Below are 17018 nucleotides of genomic sequence, written 5' to 3'. Positions count from 1 at the left end.
GCACAATTGTAAATTCTGTTATAAATTATTTGTAAGTATTTAAGGTTGAATGTAATGGGTTTTCTTACCCCATTTCCTTATGGTTTTATCTACCGCAATGATGTGCATGACATAGATGCTCTTATTTTAGGGATAATGCTTCAATATTTAGATGATAATACTTTTTTCAAAAGATTTGTGTCCTGGTTTCTTATGCTTAATCATCTCTCCCTTGTTTAGATCCCTCTAGCTGAGATGGAGGCTCTGTCTCTGACGTCAGATATACTCTCTGAAAAGTCCTGGTCCTTAGCTCTGACGGATGACTCTTTTCCTGATGATACTAACACACTCTTACTTAATGCTCTGGAAAGCAATGTACATACACTGGTCACTATATATTCTGATGTTTACAGGGTTCTAAATACTGCTATCCCATGGTTCATCACAATGGCATTTTCAGTCCAACCCTACCTCTAAATAACACTGAATCTTTTATCTGAAGAGGGCAGTTTGTTTTTATTTTTTGCATCTGATGTAAAAAAAAAATACATTGTCTTCAATATTATTTTATTCAATAAAATAAATAGCCTCCTTCCCCCAAAAATGGAAGGTGTGAATCTTGAAACTTCCTCTGCATATGAAACAAGTCAATGTTTGTGTGCATAACAGACACACCCATGAGCAAATAGCTCATGCGTCCTATGCAGAATGATTATATACATCCCCTTGGTTTGTAACTGACCAGTTTTTCTGAACCTAGGTGCCTTGGGGATGGGCGCCAGATTAATTTTTTTTTAAATATACCAGATGCGGCTCTCTCAGTGATGGTGCTTGTTAGCAACCATCTCAACCAGAAAAATATTGGATTCCTTTCTCTTTTGTATAAGAAATTACCAGTATTTTGAGCCCTGCTTTAACCATCTCCTTTTTTGAAACATTAGACATTTTTAGCTGATGTGTAGCGATCAAGTGCTTTTATTCTGCTGTACAACAGACATATCTTCTCTTCCAACATTTTTGGATCCATTCTTGTTTTCTCTGTTTGTCCATATACCTATTTTTGGATGTTTGTGTTGTTGATAAATTTTCTATCATTCTAGTTGATTGTCATCTCGATTAATATTTATTTGGGCTACATCTTCTTTAAACCGTGACAATATTTCCCATTATGCTTCATGGCATCATGTGCAAAATATTTTGTAAACTACATTTAACATTTTGTATGGAACATTTTGTTTCAAAATAAGGTATCAAGTGGAGGCGGGCTGAAGGAGTGCAGTGCTCCAATCTGGATCCAGATTGGGTAGAGATTAGGAATCTGACAGCACTGAAGTCTTGGGAGCTGTTTTTCATGGGATCATCTTTCAGCCATTTTAAATGGCTTTTGTGAAATTAGGTGCTCTCTCAAGATTTCTGCTGTTTGAGGCTGAAATCTCAGAAGAGTTTGGCTGCATCTGGACTGGAAAATAAGCCCCTTCTGAGTTTGGATCTCACTTGGAAACCTGAACAATGAGAGTGGGTTTGGATCGGAACTCGAATCCAAATGGATTTGAATTTGAAATTCCAGTTTTTGGACCATCTCTGGTATTGAGCAAAATGATGTGTAGAGAAAGGTGTGTGCAAGCAGGTTGGTGAGGGGGATTTCAGTGTCAGCATTACTGGGATTGAATGTTCCCTCCTCATTTGAAGCATAGCCGGAGATTGCACTCCCTAGTGAATCTAGTTTATATCTAAATTCAACAAATTCATAAGGACTGAAAATAATTTTTAATGACAGTGAACTTGGATTTGGTTGGCCAATTTTACAGCAGTGGTCTGGTTTTTTTTGGTTGTTTTTTTTGAGGGGGGTAAATTCCATTTAATCTTGCCATGTTTCACTGTAAACACAAAACTCTAATGAAATTTTGTTTTTATGGGAGGACTAAATTAAGGGAAAAAAACTCAGAACATCTATTTCAGGCAAATAGTAACATTCAGAGTGAGTGAAAGATAAATTTGCCAGCTAATATCTTTTAAACTACTCTGAAAGGGGATCAGAGATGTACTTTATTGAACTACATTGGCATATTTGTCTGTTTTCTATGATTTCTTATGGAGTCCTTTATAAAGGAGGTAGTTCTTTTGTTAAAAATACATGTCCAGGCTTTCTTTACTTCCATGTTTGATAACACCTTATAACTTTTTTTAGGGCACAAGAACATAGGAATTGCCTTACTGGATGGGACCCAAAGTCCATCTAGTATCTGTCTCTGACAGTGGCTGGTGCCAAACGCTTCAATGAAAACTTGGAAGAACCTGCACTAACAGATATGGGATAATCAGCCCCGCACATTAGGTCTCCTCCCAATCTCTAATAGAGATTGGTTTATGCCCTGAAAAACCAAATTGAATATCCTGCCAAAAAAGTGTCATGATTAATTATTACTTGAAAAGCAAAGAAAACCAATAAAATGGCACTGGAAGTCAAAGCAGGGTACATCACTGGTGAACTATATTGTTAGAAGAGGGGATGACTGTTACGTACTTAGCTTTGTAAACGACTAACTTGCTTGGGCGGGCACCTATGGGAGGCTTGATTATCTTTTTCTATGATCAGAGTTCTGAAAAGCATGCGAGCCTTGCTGGCCCTTGAGGCATGATGCCTGTGTCAAGTATTCCTGAAATAGTCATGGTTTATTGCTGCAATGTTGCTTTCCTCTGTTTCCCAGTATTTTGATGTAGTCCATTCTGTGTGACGATCTAGTGACACTACAAAATTAAGGGGATAGCCTCCTAGTAGCTCCATTTGTGCAAGTTTCATTTTGTTTCAGTAGAACTTGTACATAGCGACAATTTGCATGCACCATCGTGCCCCGTGTTTATTGCAATGGCTGTTGCTAGAGATTCCAGGCTCTCCGGGTCTTCCAACTCTGTGATGTTTTTTTTCTCTCTCTCTCTCCTTTCGTAGATTGATCCCCTCTCCAAAGACGACACTCTGACACTGTCCCCCAGCAAGGACTTGCTGAGTGTGAGAAAGCCTTCCGTAGGCCGCACCCACTCTTTGCCAAATGACAGCTACATGTTCCAGCCTCCGTATTCTGGCTCCTGTGCCGACGCCCAGGATGAGAGGAACGCATCTCATCAGAAATCGCAGTCAGGTACGAAGCTCTCAACTCGGACAATATCAGAGCTGGGATTTTCAAAGCTCAGCTATGGAACTACCTCTGTTGCTTGTGTATCATTTGTATCCAAGCTACCTATGTAGCTATGTAACCCTTCTGATGGTAATTGGGTCTCCAGCTCCATTACATGGCTTTGGAAAGCCCATCTATTGGGGTAAACTAATGATTTGGCCAGTCTAGAAATAAAAACTTCCTCCAGCTGAACTTTGCACCCCTTTTAGAACCAAAACTTGCCAAAGGGTTCAGAGAAAAGGAAGTGACTAGAATGTTGGGAGGGCAGCATTGATAGTCTGCGAGTGGTTGGCAGTAGTGGGACCCATCTTACCTTCTACCCTCCTATCGCTGCCTTCGGGGGTCAGAATTTTTAAGAACTGTGGAAGGTCCACCAGGCTCACCCCAGCAAGCGGGGTCCCGAGAGCGAAAACCCCGCAGAAGTTATCTTTAGAGGAGTGTTTCCTCACTTCTTGTTTCTGAAATATTGTGATGAGGTGTGATCTGCTGACATATGGAAGCTGTAAATAGGGACATTTCCGGGGGAGGAAATAAGGAAGTATCTCTAAAATCTACTGAGATATACAGGACAGGGAGAGATTTTGCTGGGGGTAGGGGGCATGAGTGGGGAAAAAAGAGAGTGAATTCCCCAAAAGTGTAGTGATTGTCCTTCCCAATATGGCTAGTTGGGGTATGTTCTGGGTCCAGCACTAGAAAAATCCCCCAGAAATCCTGAGATTTGCAGCCCAATTTTGCAGGCCTGGAAAGTATGGTTAACCTTTATAGAAACATCTGACCTTTGAGACCCTCCTCCAAAGAGATCCCCAGTTCAGAACATTTTCAGGTTAGCTCATCCCTCTATGGATTGACAGGGGCATGGTTCCTCCTGTGAGGATGAAGGGAAAGAATTAATTCTTTTCTTTAGAGAGAACAATAAACTGGAGTTCTGGGGCAGTCTTTATTGCTTCCTAGCATCTGAAGCAATGAATGGGGCCCAAGACTGACCCAAGCACTGGAGCAAAGCTGACACCTCTAATCAGTCTCCAAAGTGTTTCCTGGGAGTTTATTACAAAGTAAGATTATCCCTGGTGTAAAACCAATCATGACATAAAAATGAAATGCAAAATAATGGTCATTCTTCCCTCATGAGGATTTCAAAGTCCTTTGCTGTATCTTTCTCACACTCTCTAAGGAAGTACTAATAAGTTAAAAGTTCCAGAGGGGTAGCCATGTTAGTCTGTATACAGGAAAAACAACAAGAATCCTGTAGCACCTTAAAGACTAATAAATGCCTGCAGAAATTTATTAGTCTTTAAGGTGCTACAGGACTCTCGTTGTTTATACTAAGAGGTTAGATGTATGTCACAATTAAATGATCCATGCTTTGGGAAGAAGCACAGTCTTGTGGCTAAACAGAGGGAAAGTCAGGAAATCTGTATTTTATTCATAGCTCTGCCACTGATTCTTCAGGTGGCCTTGGGCAAGTCACTTAACTTCCCCATGCCTCAGATGCCTTTTATGTAAAAAGGGAATGATAATACTTACCTATTTTACAGAGGGAGCTTGTGAGACATAATGTTTGTAATGCACTTTGAGATCCTGGGATGGAACACACCATGGAAATGCTAAGTAGTGTTGTTATGCAGTGACAAGACACTGCCAGCCTGGCTTAGAGAAATAACTGGGTAGAGTTTGTGTTTAAAATGTAAATCGCAGTTTTCCCATTCAAAGATTGTTTGATGGAGTGGACTGGGTTGGACAGGAAAAGTTCTTAATTAATATATAGGGCCAGGTTTCCATAAAATGGTGCCACAAATTGCACCTCCAATAGCATCTGTGTGTGCAAAATGGGTAAGTGCATGTTTAAGGGACTCTTAGTGCATGCATTTTCTTAGGTTTGCATGTGCATTTTTTCAAGTGCTACTCCTGGTCCGTATTGTCCATGTTGTGATGGTCAATATTTTGGGGGTGCAATTGGCAAAAATTCTTGTGTTGCACAGTCTGCTATGCAACACCTTCTGCAGATCAGTTAATATAGTTCTCTTTAATTTATCTGCACTTGCTCTTAATGGACAACAGCTTGTAGGCTCTTGTCCTAGGTAAGGCAGAAAAGGTTTTCCCGAATATTCCCATTTGTAAGCTTCTGGCAGGGACGTAATTTCATAGTGCTGTTCAGAATGATGCAAGATTGGAACAGATTAGAAATGGGATGTTGAAATTTGCATAGTAATAGGAATTCAAATGCACAGCTACAGTTTAACAGCAGAAATAAAATGTGGAAACAAGGGAGCAAGATGAGCCTGGGATGGGAAAGAGGCACAGGCATAATATGAAATATCAAGTGCCAAATACTGTCCCTTTAAAGGATTCATTCATATCAGTGGAAAGACTTGGGGTGAAATCTTAGCCTCATTAAAGTCCATGTCAAAACTCTCTTTGACTTCAACGGGACCCCGATTAATGTCTGTCTGTGTAGCCCAAGGTCACTGAAACTTCCTTGGAATCATATTTCCCTGGCAATTAAAAAGATCCTCATCCAGCAGTCAAAGGGGTTCCTGGTACTGTGCATGTTGCTGCTTAATCCAGGTGACTTTGTTCCTACGTTGAGCTAGTTTGCGAACCATAACTGAGCTTCTTCCTAGTCCTTTCTTTACCTTGAAATTGCACAGTACAGTTCCCATGTTGGTAAAGTGAATAGCATTGGCTGACAGCAGTTGAACCTGAAGAGCCTGCATTACTCCCTGGGGAATCCTGGATAAACAGTCCCATTTGGAAATAGGGCAGATATTTTGGAAAAGCTCTTGCATAATTCTGTCAAGCCCTCTTAGTCCCTGAAGGTTGTGCTAGACGTTGATACACTGGTTTTTGGCTGCATGTTGATCACTTGTTAAGAAGCTCAGATTTAACAGGGTTTTGGAAGTAGGGGTATTTAGGATAAATATGATTTTTTTTCTGGCTATGACCTTCTAAGGCTTACACGCTAAGAACCTAGTCTGACCTCCTTTGCATTTGGATGAGAGACCTCCAAGGAAAACCTGAGATGCTCCAGGAAATGATGCTAGCCATTCAGAAGCCCCTCCTCCCTCTGAGTCAGCAGTCAGCCAGTGACCTAGCATTGGGGTGGGGTTCTGTGCTGTTTTCTGATGAGAGATAAAGCTGATTTCCTATTCATAACCATGTCAGCACCCATTAAATAGCTCATGTTTTTCATCTGCCTTGGTGTCCTGGCAAAACTCCCATTGCTTTAAATGGACAAAATATTCTATACACCCTGTTCTGAGATGCTGTATAGTGTTGCTGGTACCCTATTAACAGCTGCCCTGTTCCACCTAAAAAGTGCCTGCATTTCAGTGCTGAGTGAAGTAAACCCCAATGTGTCTATAGTTTGTAATTCTGTAAAGTGTTGTTAACAAAAGGGGCCATAATCACCCATACATAACAACAACAGTACAATATTTCAAGCTGAAAAGAGTTTTGTTGTCAGAAAACCTGGCACTTGCAGGAGGTATTTAAACATTCTTTCATAAGAGGGCTGTTGTTCTGTGAAATACTCCAGGATAAATGAGATTGGGTGGGCTGCATTCCAGATTAAATGAAATGCTTTGAAAAATGTTGAACTTTTTGGGGGAAGGCTTTGCAAAGTTTCAGATGTAGCCAGCAACCACTCCAGGTCAAGGAGAGCCTCTAGAGAATATTTCCTCTTCCCCACATGATGTTTTGTGAAACCAGCCTGGCATTGAAACCTGCTCTATTTTTGCAAGTGCAGTTTTGCACTCTCAATTAATTGCAGCCACACATGCTGATATTTAGATGCAATAGTTGCTTTACAGATAGTCAGATAATTAGATGTCTCCTCACTGGAATCTGCACCCACAAATATAGAAGCTGGGTTTCAAAACCAGACCCTTTAAATGTTGGGTGAATAGCACTCTGAGAAGTTATAAAGGAGGAATATAGGAATGTCCAGACAGGACCAGACTAGTGGTCAGTCTAGACCAGTGTCCCTGACAGAGGTCAGTACCAAATGCATCAGAGGAATGTGGCAAGAAACCCCATTATGGATAACTATGGAATAGTCTACCAACAAGGGAGTGTCTCTGCGATCTCAGGGAGTTGGTGTTTGAAGTAAATGCTTTTTGTTAATTAAAAGAATTCATTGTGCAGGTCCTGTCTGGTTGAGTGGGAGAGTTTTCACTGAAACTTTAAGATACATGGGAGCCATCTCCAGATGAATGTGTGTCATATTCCTGTTTCCTGTCCCTCTCACAAGGTTCAACGGCATCAGTGCAGTCCCAGCCTGCTGACACCAGTTCGCTCCTGCAAATCCCAAAAGATCATTTTCACCACATAAGACCTCATGACAGTTTGGACTGGGAAAGCAAATCCAAGATCCCCCCAGCTGTACAGACTCCCTCTGCAGAAAGGTTACTTCGTAGGCAGGTAAGTAAAGTAGCAATCGTGAACCTTCTGTCATTCTATATTGATGGGTTATTAAGTTAATAATGATAGGTTTATATGGCAATTTCATGAGACCTGTAACCCGCATCTAGGAATAACCAAAAAGTTGGTAAATTTTGAAGAGAAACCCATTCAATGTTCTCCAGAGAGCCACGTGATGGGTTACATTTCCTTTGGCAACATGCCTAAAACATTCTCCATTTTATCAGTGCTTTGTCCTTCCTATCCTTTTTATCAATACAGCCAGGTGTTCCTTGGCGTTCGCTGAACTAGTTCCTAGCTTCCCCCAGCACTCAGCAGTGCACTGATAACACTCCCCAACCAACTCTGTGATTGCTGTAATTTCCCCTCATAGGAAGGAGCCACCAGTTTTGGCAAGGAAATGTGTGTCTTGCTTAAAGGAAGCCAGATCCTTTATGTCTGAACAAGCAGAAGTGGGAAATGTTCCTTTTCTAGAGCAGCGATATGAAGTTGATCTACACATACCCAAGTGACTTAGGAGCCCAAGGCTACGTCTACACTACAGGGTAGGGGTGTGATTCCCCTGCTCCTGTGCACATACTCATGCTAGCGCAGTATAAATAGCGAGGCGGTTGTGGTAGGACAGTTAACAGCAGTGGAGGCACAGCTGAGCTGTACCAAGTACAAACACACCTGACACTAATGGGTATGTAATGTCTCTGCTGCCACTACCCATGCTGCCGCAGCTACCCTACTATTTATACTCATGCAAGCTCACTGAGAGCTGGCGGGAGGGTGTGTACATGAGCAGGGGAATCCCACCCTAGCTCACAGTGTAGAAGTAGCTTATGCTGAAAGTCAATGAGACAGATACTGACGTGCTTAATCACTTTTGAAAATGGGCCTCAGGCTCCTAAGTCATTTAAGAACTTTTGAAAAATTTACCTTTAATTTAATATCTTGTGTTTTCTGACAAATAGAGACCTTAACCAAAACCCTACTGGGTTTTGGGGACACTTGTTTTTAGCCCCATATCAATTTTCTCACTGCCAATGATATAGGCCCTGATTCAGCTAAGTACTTAAACACATGCTTAGCTTTAAGCATACGTTTAAGTCTGTCCTTGTTCACTAACTCACTTAAGCTTGTGCTTACGTCTCACATCCTTAAAAGTAAATACATGTTTAAGTGTTTTGCTGAATCAGGGCCATATATTTGGCTAATTCTGTAGCTCATCTTTACCCAGTTCTGTGTCTGATTTATGCACACACACACACACACACATAATGCATGTGGTGTGATGTGTGTATATATATACATAGGTTAGGGGTCTACCATGGGTTAGGGGTCTATTACAGGAGTGGGTGGGTGAGGTTCTGTGGCCTGTGTTGTGCAGGAGGTCAGACTAGATTATCACATTGATCCCTTCTGACCTTAAAGTCTATGAGTCTATGTAAATAAAATGCAGAGTGGATCATTTCCCCCAAAATAATGCATTACTTGAATGAAATACATCCTCCTTTATTCAAATAATCTTCCTTTTTCACACTGAGAAAATAAGACAGTTAATTTACTGAGCCCTAAAAATGAATCTGAGGCACTAAGGTTAGCAGTTACATTAATCTGTAATATTAAACTGACAAGTTAAATTCCTACTTGTATTAGACTGTATCAGGCCAGCCAGCCAGTCAACACTAATGGGAAAACTAATTGATTTAATGATTCCAATTCATGAATATCCTCCCTCAGCTTTTAATGGGTAACAGACCCAACCTTTTGAACTGGTATTTCTAGTATAAATTACCGTGTTAGCCATCTTCTTTAATGCCATTTTCTTCATATTGTGGGAGGTTTGCTCTAAACTCTGTGATACAGTTAAATTAATTCACCAGCTGCCTGGTCTTTCTCTGCATCAAGCCTTGAAGCCTGAATGACATTTACAAAAAAAAACGTTAGGAGAGTGAACACATCTGTTCTATGGACTGACCTTGCTTCTACTAAAACCAGTGGCGGTGCTTGCCTTTGACTTACGCAGAAGGGGGGTAGAGTAACAGGGCTCAGTACTGCACAGTAGAAGTCAATGAGAGTTGGGTAAAGTGACACGAAATGTGGGACACTTATAACTCGTTATAAAAACAATTGGATATGTCATTAATACTTGTACAGTCAGGACTTGCTTTATGTAAATAGGTTTTGCTCAGAGTTGAGCTTCTTAGATGATCCAAAGTATCACTCATGTTTTCCTAGTAATCTGGTTAGTGTATCAGGCAGATCGGTCAGCAGTCGTGAAAACTTCAAATCTCTGTAGCCTAACTTTCAAAGGGGCTGAGCATGCACAGCTCCCACTGCAGACTCAGGCTGTTTTTATTTAGGTATCTAAGTCTGGATTTCAGACTCTAAATTCACCGGAGCCTAACTGGACAAATTTTCAAAGTTGGGCACAGTGGGCCCCCCGGCTGCACCTCTGACTGCAGGTGCAGACTTCTCTGACTAGTGTATGCTGAGGTGGGATTTGTCTGAAGAACAGGAGCATTGAATAGACCTTTTTTGCAGATGCACCCAAAATGTAGCCCGACTGGGGAGATTTTTAAAGGCACAAATGAGAGTCAGCTGCCAAAGTCCCACCAACTGTTAATAGGATTTAGGTATCTAATGGGCCCTCTGTGCCTTTAAAAAGTTCCCCCTGGAGAGCCAAGATTTTCATTGTGTGTGTGTGCCTAAAGGTAAGTTCTTTAGTCCTTCTTTAGGTGTTTACATGAGTGACCTGATTTACAAAAGTGCTGAGCCGCCCTGAAGTCAACGGCATTTTTGAAAATCAGGCCACTTATTAAGGTGCCTAGTTTAAGATTTTAGGCATCCATTGGAAAATCCTTGGCCAGGGTGTGTTACATGAAGCATCCAGGTTTGAAACAGTTGGCCCTAATTCCTATGTTTGCTGTCTCTAGTTTAAGCCTGTCGGTCTTTCTGACATGACTTGAAAAGTGTGTGCGTGACTGCCAGGAACTTGTAGAACTTTGAGTGCCTGCACTCAGCCTCTAACCCCTAGGATATGCCTTCATCACCTCACCTATAAAATGGGGATAGTAAGTCCTATATTAGTAGAGCATTTTGATATCTCTGGATGAATGGCAGCAAAGAAGGGCCAGGTGATAGTGTATTATTTATTCACAATAATACATGGAAGAATATTCTGGACCCTAGTTCTAAAGGGGGCAAAACACCCTTTGACATCCATGAAAGTTTTGCTTGTATAGGTACTTAGAGTATCAAGTAGTCACTACTTTGCTAGGACTGTAGCTACCTATTATAATAATATGGGACAGCAGTCCAAACCAGCAGAATGTTTTTACTTGCAGCCCTCAGTTTTCTTTATTATTGTGTATATTGCATGTAATTCTGATTTCTTTTCTTTTCTTTTTCTTCTTCTCCTTCTCTCCTTCATTTGTGTGTAGTTAAGTCTTGTCCAGCACATACCTGGTCCATGCATTTTCCATCACTGAAACTCGTGTTGTTTAACCTCCCTTCCCCTTCAGAGTGGACACGTTCGCCCTCTGGTAGCTTAAACTATAGACTCCAGAAAGCTTGACCATTAGTGAGAAACTCTCCGGTGAAGATTAGTCCATCAGGCACTTTTAACAGAACAATGAAACCAAGCTCCCAGTTGAGGAATGTACATTGCACAAGTGCTTTTCTCCAGGAGCATTCTACTTGAAATTAAAACCATGTTGACTTTTTGGTTCAGGTGCCAGGACTGTGACCTTAAAGGGTCTAAATCACCCCCAGTTATGGCTGTTAAAGATGCACACCAGGATCAGTATGGCAGTTGTTTACAAAGGCAGTCGGGAAAAAATCTTTTTTTTCAATTCTGAAACAATTCAATTAAACTTTTTTTCCAACAGTTCTTACTACTTTCTACCAAAGATGCCAGGATTGTAGAAAGGAAAGATGTAGTGATGTCTCATACTCTGTTTGCATGTTAAAACACAGTTTTGTGTACGAGCAAAGTAACTGATAAGTTTTAAGTCATATTCTATGTTGATGTCATCCTTTCTATTGAATTCATCAGCGTCAGTTTACAGGATCTGATCCCGCACCCTTTCTCCTCCCTCCACAATGGTCATTAAAATCATTGGCGTTTGGGAGTAACAGAGGAATGCAGGATTAAGGCCACAGTTACCTGTGGCTAAATCCCAATACACTCCTGGCTATGTTGGCATTTTAACTGAAAAAGGAACACTAATGTAGGGCCCAAGTTTGGCAAGATAGCATTCAAACAGCTACTGGAGAAGACACAGGAAGCTGAGCATGCTTATCGAAGGGTAGAATCTGGCTACCGCTGAATAAAACTACAAGATACATCTTAATATACCATTGGTTTGCACTTCACAGGCAAGAACTGCAGCTGCTAGAAATCAAGCACGAGTCAACTGATTTCAAGAGCTATGCCAGTTATAGGATCAGGCCTTAATGCCTTAAATTTAACATAGAGAGCTCCAGGTAAAAGCAGTGGGAGATGGAAACATATATGAGCATATAATTGGACCCAGGATGTTCGCAGTTGTCTATCCTGTGTCAGAACGAGTAGGATTTTCAAAGGGGTTTAGCACTGGCCTATCTTAGTGCTCCCCTTGAAATCAATGGGAATTCTCCCATTTTCCTCAATGGGAACACAGACGAGAGCAGAGGTTCTCAAACTGAGGGGAAGGCCCCCCTGGGGAGGTGCGGAGTTATTGCGAGGGGGGCATGAGAAGCTTTAGGGAAAAAAACGTACTGCACACATTTTACTCACCGCCATGAATAACTAGCCAAGCTGGTCCCTCCAGGAAGATCAGGTCCTCAGCGGGCCCTGTGCATTGGACTCGAGATGACGAGATTATCAGTCTATGTAATTGTGTGGCGGGGAAGAGGGAGTAAACTACTCCAGACACACAGAAGGGGGGTGCGATCAAATAAGTTTGAGACGCACTGGACTAGAGTACATCTGCATTGCAAAACAAGGGGTTCTTAACTCGGAGCAGCCAACTCAGGTTAAAATAGCAGTGAAGACAGGCAACTTGGGTCAGCAGCCTGAATTCAACACCAAGCTCTCCTATAGGCTTTAACTCGAGCTGCTCACCTGAGTTAAAAGCCAAGTTGCTGTGTTTTCACTGTTATGTTAACCTGAATTAGCTAACCTGAGTTAAGAAAGTAGCTGTGCCGACCCAACCCTCAGCGTAGATGTAGCTACATCAATGCAAGAGTGCATCCACTGATGTAGCTTTTGTCGCCTGGGGAGGTGTTCCTAACCAATAGAAAAACCCTTTTCCATCAGTGCAGGCCATGTCTACACTAGGTGGTTATGAGAGTATATGTCTACACTATGTTGACTTACAAAGGCAGAAACTTAGAAACAAAGCTATCATGTTCTTAACTGACTCCATGTTTAGAAAAAAAATCAGCATTATTAGCCTAAGGAATTGGAGGTTTGGAATTAACATGAACAATTTTATTGTAAATTTTTGGCTCTCCCTCCCCAAGTATTTTTTTTAAGTCAATCAGAGCTTTTAAAGAGAGGTCAGATAAACATTGCAGTCTAATTCTAATTAATACACTAAAACAGAATTTCTAATTTGTGGTCCAAATCAGAGAAGGGAGCATCCAGACTCTATCAAGATTTCAGATACATATTAGTAGTATAACACCAACAAAAATATGTGTGTGTGAGAATGTACACCCACACTAACATATGTTTCTGTCTTATGTATGTGCGTGCAAATATATTCGTGTATGTGAACATTCCTGCAAATACTTGCACATGTTTAATTTTAAGTAGGTGAGAAGACTTTTTAAACTCAAAGGGACTAATTATGTGCTTACAGTCAAGCACTTGCATAAATCTTTGCAGGAAGTGTGTGTGTGTGTGTGTGTGTGTGTGTGTGTGTGTGTGTGTGTGTGTGTGTGAGAGAGAGAGAGAGAGAGAGAGAGAGAGAGAGAGAGAGAGCCCTTTGCAGGATCAGGGGAGTGTATGTGTGTGTTGATTAACTTTTGCTGGATCAGGGTGTGTATATGTGGGTCCTATAGTCTATGGGAGTTTTGCCCAGAAAAAGGAACTGGTTGATAGTTATGGACTAGTTCATAAAATTTCATTTTAAAAAAGTAATTTTGAGCTGCTAGATCCCAAAACTGTTATTACAGTTAATAGTCCATCTCTTCATCCTGCTAGATTAAAATGGGGCCAGCTGTATTTATTTTTTTATTTTCCAATTTTATAAAGAGGAAAATAAGGAATCTCCCCAAGATGAGACATTTGCATGCAGAGCTACTCGAGTGGATTTTATAAATCCTTTAGCAAAGGGGCACACAGCACTGTGGAACACAATGACTTCTGCAAATGGGTAGGTAAAACTGCCATGTAAGGGTGCTACTCAGAGCCAGTTTGCTGCTATGGGTAAATATAATCCTGGACTTGATTCCAAACAGTCTTGAGGATCCTGAACTCATACATAGAATAGGTGGAAATAATTACAGATGCTTAACTCCGGAAGTACAATCATCTATTTTACTTTAATAAAAATCATAGAGCCAAAACAAATGTTCAAGTAATTATATATACAGGGGTGACCAGACTGCAGCTCGTGAGCCGCATGTGGTTCTTTTACGGTTAAAGTGCAGTTCGTGTAGCCCCCCTTTGCTTCCCCCATTCTCTGCCTACCAGACACCTACCAGCACTCAGGGCTTCTGCCCCACAGGGCGTGCCTGCCAGGGTTCAGGACTTCAGCCCTGCAGAGAGGGAGGTCTCAAGGCTTCTGCCCCGCGGGAGGCACCTGCTGGGACACAGGGCTTCAGCAGGTGCAGAGCAGAAGTCCAATCCCCAGCAAATGCACCCCACGGGACAGAAGCCCCAAGCCCCACCACCCCACTGCAGGGCTGAAGTTCTGAGAACTGGCAGGTGCACCCTGGCTCTCGAACTTCTGAAGATTGTTGTATGCGGCTCGGAGAGTCAGTAAGTCTGACCACCTCTGATACATAATATAAATGTATTTAAAACCAGTCAATTATTTGGGATTTGGGCATGCATAGCATTTTTAGGAGCAAGGATTGGGCCCTTATTTATTTATTTATTTAGCACCAGCAATGTCCTCAGCAATATAACAGACGGTCCTTATCCCGAAAATCTTGTATAAAATGTCCCTCCCTCCCTTCTTCAGTCTCCAGTGGGGTTTGACCATTGGCGCTTCAGAGATAAAAGCAGGTGTCCTGCTATGTTGAGCTCGAGGAGTGGCTGGCAGTAGTGACAGACTGTGTTCTTATGCAAACCAGTCACTAGATGGGGCCAAAGATATGCACTGGGCCAGTGTTGTTTACAGCTGCATGCTAAAATTCAGTGAATGCACAAAGGACAGGACACACACTGAAAAGGCAGAGGTAGGATAACTAAACCCAGGTACTGCAAACGCATATGGTTGTGCAAGAAGGGAGGGATCATTCCACTGGACTTACACTACGCATGTAAGTATGGACTGGCGGGAGCAGGGGTTAGTGCATGAGGGAATGTGTTTATATTTCATTAACAATGTTCCAAACTCCCTTCTCGTAGGGCTTCAGCTCATGGCCCCGCACAGCATTTAGGCACCGAATTAACTTCAAGCACAAGTGTAATCCCATGGATTTCAACAGGATGATTTGTGCGCTTAAAGTTAACCCCTTCGAAAGTGGTTTGCTGGATTGTGGCCCTGATCCAGTGCCTAATGAAGTCAATGGAAAGCCTCCCATGGACTTCAGTGGGTGTTGAATTAACCCCTTCCTCATCTGCAGAAGTAAAAATAAAAAGGTTTTGATGAGTTTTATGGCTTTGGTTCTCTAATCCTATATACTTTAGGGATAGAACCTGAGAGTTTCATGTTCTTAAAGCACTATAGTCCAAATTCTGCTCTAACTTGTACTGGTGTAAACCTCCAATGAAGTCATACAGAGTTACTGTAATATGTATTCTATGTTAGAAGTCATTGGATTTTCTCTGCATTTGTGTTGGTGTTTTTCAGAGCAGAGTTTGACTCTTTGTTAACTTTGTGCCTTCCTTGTATTAATCTTTGTTTGGTGTGTGTCTCTTTTCTGACAACTATCCTCCTCCTCAATTCCTTGGCATTCTGCTACAGGTGGCAATAAGGAACGACTCCGTGGACATGTATTGCTCTGAAAGTGAAGAGAATCTCCACGCTGAGATGGGTGAACTCTCTGATACAAATGTATCCACAGTGCATCCTTCAGGTGCTTTGACACCCTCCGAAGCAAGTGAATCAGCCTGCTGGGGTCGATCAAGTGTTCACACTCAACATTCCCACAATCAGTATAATATTTCCAAGCACACACCATCTGTGTGTGCATGTACAGACTCGTATCAAGAGACGCTTAGAGACTCGATGGACCAAGAAGTATCTGAAATAAACCGCTCCTTGGAGCCTTTCACTTCAGGAACTTGTATAGCCTTGAGTGCCTGTTCGGTGGTTCCACCTCTAACTCCCAAGAGGAACATAGACAATAGCGGCAATGTTGCTCTGAAGGACCTGAAGAAATACTACAGTGTAGATACCCAGGGTCTTCTCAGAAAACCATCATCTTGGTTAGATGATCAAAGGAGACATTCCATAGAAATTTGTTCCATGCAAAACAGCCCTCAGCACCATTCCACATCTAGTTCTTCTGGCTTCATAAGTCAGGTCTTAAGTGAAATGGAAGGGTTGCAAGGAACCCGGCAGAAGAAAAAACTGAGCCCCCCATGTATAGCTATAGATCCACCAGATGGACAAAGATTGTTACCTAGAGGATCTCATGGCATTTCACCTCCCAGTGCAGACATCTGCTTGCGAAGGCGTGCTCCATCTTGTGATTCCAAGGACTCGATGGATATAGGGGATTCGCTGCTTCCAGACAGTATGTCAACATCTCCTACCCCAAAGAAAGACTTGTTGACGCTTCCTAGTTTTTCCTTTGATCAAACAGAAATGGACCCCTGACTTATATTTCTGTTGGTGCCAAATGTTTTCTTCCTCTCATGTAATAATAAAAAATACAAATTTAAAAACAAAAAACAAAAAAAACAAACCCTCTGTATTCTCTAATGGCACTGGGTAAAAATTTCCAAAGAAAGTTGAAAGAACCAGCTGGTTGAAGAGTGGTTAATCTATATCTTGCTTACTTAAGCATATGTTCTGCTTAGGTCAAAGCAATCCACTGCGCAGAATCTCTCTGTATATTATATTTTATTAAATTAATTGACTCTAGTATTGCGAGATGTAGTACATTTTGTGACTAAAATCTTGTTTAATTTTCTTCTATTTTATGTATCTCAGAATATTTCTGAGATAAGGTTTGGGTTTTATGGATATTTTAACATAAAAATACATATTTAATCCTTTTTTGTTTTGTTTGGGTTTATTTTTTTGCAAAGCACAGGATATAGCCAATTAGTGCATTACAGAGGAAATATAT

The 17018-nt window shown here is 41.5% G+C and overlaps 1 protein-coding gene across 1 annotated transcript in view; it reads left to right on the top strand.

Annotated features, from left to right (window-relative positions):
* CACNA1G (calcium voltage-gated channel subunit alpha1 G) overlaps nucleotides 1-16810 on the top strand; it is a 163390-nt gene extending 146580 nt beyond the window's left edge. The window contains exons 35-37 of the mRNA XM_067547476.1: nucleotides 2927-3116; nucleotides 7402-7571; nucleotides 15686-16810. Of these exons, the coding sequence (XP_067403577.1) occupies nucleotides 2927-3116; nucleotides 7402-7571; nucleotides 15686-16543 (1218 nt within the window). The 3' untranslated portion in view covers nucleotides 16544-16810. The remainder of the gene's footprint in view (nucleotides 1-2926; nucleotides 3117-7401; nucleotides 7572-15685) is intronic.
* The last annotated feature ends 208 nt before the right edge of the window (nucleotides 16811-17018 follow it).

Source organism: Emydura macquarii, unplaced genomic scaffold (assembly GCF_026122565.2).
Source record: "Emydura macquarii macquarii isolate MOO-44397 ecotype Brisbane River unplaced genomic scaffold, CSIRO-AGI_Emac_v2 contig_1230, whole genome shotgun sequence".
Taxonomy (NCBI): domain Eukaryota; kingdom Metazoa; phylum Chordata; order Testudines; family Chelidae; genus Emydura; species Emydura macquarii.
Note: the sequence above shows the minus strand (reverse complement) of the source record. Positions and strands in the feature narration are given on the sequence as shown.